Source organism: Vespula pensylvanica, chromosome 15, assembly GCF_014466175.1.
Source record: "Vespula pensylvanica isolate Volc-1 chromosome 15, ASM1446617v1, whole genome shotgun sequence".
Taxonomy (NCBI): Eukaryota; Metazoa; Arthropoda; class Insecta; order Hymenoptera; family Vespidae; genus Vespula; species Vespula pensylvanica.
In genome coordinates, this window is record NC_057699.1 from 727626 (window position 1) to 733322 (window position 5697).

The 5697-nt window shown below is 29.2% G+C and overlaps 1 protein-coding gene across 3 annotated transcripts; it reads right to left on the reverse strand.

The window, feature by feature from the left end:
- Positions 1-288: 288 nt before the first annotated feature.
- On the reverse strand, positions 289-4984 carry LOC122634536 (myosin-10-like). Of its 3 annotated transcripts, XM_043823564.1 has the most exons (9): positions 4077-4982; positions 3066-3764; positions 2867-2972; positions 2105-2797; positions 1792-2018; positions 1475-1677; positions 1100-1344; positions 874-1029; positions 289-810 (listed from the first exon to the last, which is right to left on the reverse strand). In XM_043823564.1, the coding sequence occupies exons 1-9, from the start codon at positions 4451-4453 to the stop codon at positions 718-720; spliced, it is 2799 nt and encodes a 932-aa protein (XP_043679499.1). In that variant the 5' UTR covers positions 4454-4982; the 3' UTR covers positions 289-717. The 3 variants fall into 3 exon arrangements, 2 of the variants coding, with proteins under 2 accessions (XP_043679499.1, XP_043679498.1); XM_043823563.1 differs by having other exon boundaries at positions 3066-4982; XR_006328415.1 differs by lacking the exon at positions 289-810 and having other exon boundaries at positions 888-1029; positions 1100-1234; positions 3066-4984.
- Between the last annotated feature and the right edge of the window lie 713 nt (positions 4985-5697).

A 5697-nucleotide genomic window follows, 5' to 3' on the forward strand; every position in this document is an offset into this window, starting at 1 on the left:
TGAAACATATACTATATTAAGTATATTATACGACATACTTATACTATATATTAAAGTATAGTATAAATATTACGTATTAAAATATTAGTATGTCATACAGTATACTTGATATAATAAATATATTTAATATAAGATAAGTCTTATATCAATACTGTATTAAATATAAGTTTCGTATTATATAATCTACTTTTTCTATAAAAAATCAAATTGGGTTATAGAGGCAGAAGAACAAATTTCTAAATCGTTGTAGAAAATGAAAATGAAAAAGATCCGTTCGACTTACGAAACTCGAGATAAATTGTTGTACTATCAATGAAATACGTTTGTCTTATCGTACATCCTTTTCCTCTGCTTCAGACATAGCAACGTAATTATGCTGTCGGTAGTATTAATTGGCGATGAAACTTATAATATACGTTGAAAGGATGAAAGAGGTAAAATTAAGTAAATTATTCGTGGTAGAAAAATACTGTATTAAATACTTTCGATCTCAAATATATGGAATGTTCATTCAAAAAAGAGAAAAAAAAAAAAAAAGAGAAAAAAACGCAACAAAAAAAAAAGAGAAAAAAAAATAGAGAGAAAGAAAAAAAGCGTAATCTTTCGATTTTTATAATATTATTGCTAATTAATTATACTGCAACGAAGCCATATTCTTGTATGATCGACTTCATCTATGCCCGAATTATTATCGATTATGTGTTCGCTAACCGAACATCATTTCCATGGTGGTTTATTTCTTTGTTGATCAGTCTTACTGTTGAACTTTTGTGGTACAGGTATATATTCGCTGCAATCGTGTGCCGAACCCTATAATGAAATTGATTTATTGTTTCATCGAGTTTAATTAATCGATTCATTAGGGAAACAAACCTCCGAGGTAGCCTGCAATAAAATACTATCTTCGTTCGTCATACTTAATTCTTTCTTCGTATAATGCTTTCGTGGAACTTCTCTACAAATTTGTGGACTCGATATATGTTCAAAAAAATTAGTATATTCCTCTTTAGGTTCTTGCATTTCAGCGATCTACGAAATGCATTAATATAAATACATTACAAAATATTCTTCCATTAATCATATCGATAAACATTCTTACGAGTTTGATATATTTCCGAAGATCTTCTTTTGAATCCTTTTTACTTGATAATGGAATATCGACCAAATTTTCATTACGATTATGATCATTCTGAATGATTTGCATTCTGGACGACGTCGGTATCATCGACGGTTCCTGCGAAATTTTTATTTGACAATTTGATACAGATTCTTTAGGTATTTTGCTCTCGAAAAATTTCTCTGCTGTTAGTCTTTCTAATGGAGACAGATTCTCGATATTACCACCTACAATATGATTGTGAAAATTTATGAATGATAAAAAAAAAAAAAAACAGAAAAGAAAGGAGAAAAAGGAGATGAAATGTTTCATCGAATAAAAATTCAATGCAAAAGTTATGAACGTCGTCGATTATACCTGATATAATATGTAATGCTTGTTGCCATTGTTTTTGCATAACCGAATGTAATTGTTCTGCCAATTGAGATTTATTGGCACGTTGTGAATTCAAATGCATTTCTAACAAAGATGATTTTTGTACCGCTTGCGCCAATTGCAACTCGCACAATCGTTTCTCTTCTTTGTGCTTTTCTTCTAATAAATTAATTTCTAATCGATGTCTACAAATATTTGGAAAATAATTTGCGCGTTATTAATTATCGTGATTATTTACATATGTTGCATATTGAAAATGATTTTTTTTTTTTTTTTTTTAATAAAATTTGTTCCCTTACTTATCGATAATTTCTTTGATTTTTCTCGCAGCACATTCGGCTATGACTTGCTGTCTTGATTTTAATTCTTCAACGAATTCTAATTCAGCCGAATCGAGTTGAGTTTGAAACTCCTGTAACTTAGCTTTCACTACTTCATCGACTTGTTTTTGATAGACCTCTTGTAACTCGCTTCTTATTTTTACCTGTTGTTCCTCCAAAGATTTTTTTTCTTCCTTCGCTAATCTCTAAATTAATAAATTCAATTAATAAAATTATTACGTTAGAATTATCAAATACATATATCAGATTATATTCTTTATTAATACTGTACTTCTGCTTTTTTCGCATCATCCAAAGAATTAAATAAAAAGACGTTCTTCTGTTCTAGAATATTATTTCTATTAATTTCTTCTTTAATTTTAAGTTGTAAATTTTCTTTTTCTTGTTTAAGTACGGTCAACTCTGCCTCGCAAGTATCTAACGCTTTATGTATTACGCTCATTTCATTCTTTACTTCTGTACCTCGTAAACGTTCCCTATTTAATTCTTGTTGAATATTCTTTAAACTTTCTTCAGTTTGGTGATTCGTTTCAATTAATTTATTATATTCGCCTTTGATTTGTTGATATCTATTTTCTGCTTCCTGAATCAATAATTTAGAATTTTCTAATTCATCCGCATGAACTTTTAACAAATCGATTTTTTCTTTCATCAAACTATCGCTTTTCTCTTTATAACCAGCTGCAAGATCTAAAGCTTTCGATAACTCGCCCTCGCAACGTTTAATTTGCGATTGAAATTCATTTATTTCAGCTTGATGCTTGTCATTAATATTTTTAAGATTTTTTTCTAAATCTTCACGTTCTTTTTCCAGTATCTGAACACGTTGTTTTATTTTCGACCATGCATTGTTAAATTGAGAAATTAATACATCCTTTTCATAATCTACTCTAACAGCAACCGCGAGCTTTTCTTGATGTTCCAATAAACGTTTTTGAAGTTCCTGAATTAATATCTCGCAATGCTAAAATAAGGATTATTTAAGACGTACACTCGAAGGTAATTTAAGTTTTAAAACCAAATTTAATCATACCTCTCTTCGAAATTTTTCTTCTTCTAATTTAATTCTAATCATTTCTCCTTGTGATTTATTGGTATTAGTATCCCAAAAGTCTGATAAGGATAATAATTTTTGAGGCCTTGTAAAGAACAAGAAATGAAGGTTTGTTAAATATTACATTTTCTTATGAGATAAAAAATAATATAAAATAAATCTTTACGCTTAAAAGTACCTTAATGAAGATTCTGTATCTTTGACTATATCTTGTAAACTACTAGTATAAAGTGATTTTGTACAAATATTCGTTAGAAGTTCGGATCTAGTTTCTGTAATTTCAGGAGCTACTGTATATTTATTTTGTCCGTTACTACTATGTATTCCTTCAGAATTTTCTAGAACGCTTGTTACATTTTCTTGTATTTCTTTTGCATTAGTACCACCTATTTCACTTCTCTTAAATCTAATTTGATTTGATTCTGGCATAGATGCGACAAAGTCAGAAGTTTTCTTATTATGTATTTGTTCTATATTATTAGTAGCTTTATCATTTGTATTTTGAATATTATGACTCTTATCAGCAACCGTTTGACGAACTCTTTCTTCCCATTGTTTAAAATCAGAAATTAATTTATCAGTTTCATCTAATTGAAATAAACCACTTGGACAGGTCGTTAACGATATATCAGTATAAGCATGAATTCCTCGATTTTTAGAAACCATAGGAGTAGGGTCGGTTTCGTTAGGACCTTGACTAGTTTGTTTTTGAAGAAAAGAATCCACCTTCTTTTGATTACACTGATACGAAGTAGCACCATTTATTCTTTTCGATAATTCCAAATCTGTAGCCTCCATTTCTTGAATGAGTTCATCGACTTCAGAAATTTCCATGTTTACTATATTTTTAGAATCCACGACACGCTGTCCTAATGTGCTGAGCAAATTTGAGGTAGATGGTACTAAATATGATTTATCAGAAGCTTTATTGTACATATTATTTGCACTGTTGTTATCATTTGAAACGGAACAAGATTCCCTTATGGTGGAATTACCAGCAACATGCGGGATTCCAGGATGATAAAAAACAGATGGTACCTCGAGAGAGTCAGAATGAGACTTTAAAACCTCATGCTTTTCGTGATTACATGCGTTAGTATTAACCGGGTTAGTATTATTAGTTTCCAGAATATAATGATTCGATCTCATATCATTTTGTTTTGAATTAATACGATTGGATGATACGTACCTAGTGGGTGTAGAAGGAACTGAGGAGGACTTGTGAGGTTTGACGGGACTAGTCTGCAAACTGGATGGTTGACTTACGGAGAAATTACTTCTGCCTGATTGTTTATGGTAGAAACATCCGTTGTCTTGAATTTGAGAATCCAGTGAATTGTTCAATATAGATATATCCAAGCTATTATCTTTAGATTCGATAGCAGAAATTCTACTTTCTAAAGATTGCATATGACTGACTAGCTCTGAGATAACTCCTCTTCTTCCATTAGAATGATCAACTTTTTCATAACCCCGTGCACTAACGTCTGAATCAGAAGATGATGGTACAAGGAAGAGATCAGGTGGGATCAGGAGTAGGACATCCGTATCATCCGAATCGCTCATTATCCTCTTTCTTCCATCAGCAGCAGCGACTAACCATGCTAGGATTCCATTGGATCAAATGATTCACATAACTTTTGTACTATAAATTTGGCGACCGATGAATTATATTCCATAGATAAATATCTTAATTATTTTGCTCTAATATTAAAACTGCCGTAAACACAGAATCACCGTAATTTCACAAATAATTTTAAAAATTGCTCTACACTTATAATTATGGATTAAAATATTTGCATTTGAGGATTATTTGTAATAAAATATGTATATACAACAGAGAGAGAGACAAAAATATATGAAGGAATAAACAAGCCTTCAGGTTAGTTCACCGTTTTCTACAACATTGTTAGAAATTTTTAAACTCACTAATGTTAAACGGATCATTAACAATTTACGAATGATACACTGACACATTTAATATTAAAATTATTTAATATAATATAGATAATCCGAAAGAATTGTAGAATAAATTAGAAGAAATAATCAAGCAGTACCGCCAAACGGTGATGAGCGTCGGTTACTACTGGTTACTATTTGATATAACGCCATCTGTTAGAATTTTTCTTTACTTAAAAACAGATTTGAAAAGTTAATTGACAAAATGAAGTTCAGAATTACACATATACCCCATCTAGTTTAAAAAAAATGCGATTGAAGAGGGCGCCATGATTATAAATGCAATCATTAATAATTTTTTATGAAAGAAAACTAAAATAAAATGATAAATAATTTATTTTTTTAGATAACAAGAAATATTTTTTCGAACTAATTTCAGAAGTAATATATGATTATTATTAACTTTTTAAATATAATTAAAAAAAACATCCAATAAACTTGATGCTGCTTTAATTGGTAAATTAGTGAAATTTATTACCACATCGTTGCTTATCCAATTTAACAATAACATAATTTAATTGTTAAAAGTAATAAATAAATTGATATATGATCTCTAATTATGGTAATTTATTTTGTGCTAGCGTATTTTCTTTATTTATTAATTAAAAATGATGAAGCTATGTCATATTTTATATATATATATATATATATATATATATATATATAAATATGCACATTGATAATAGAAATAAAAGTTCTTTATTAATATGTATTACTTTTTGCATATCGTTATTCTTTCGTACGTATCATTATGGAATTATGTTCTGGATTACGTATTCTCTGATATTATTCATAATAAATATTACACGACGAAGAGAGAATATATATATACAAAGCAAAAAATGAAATGC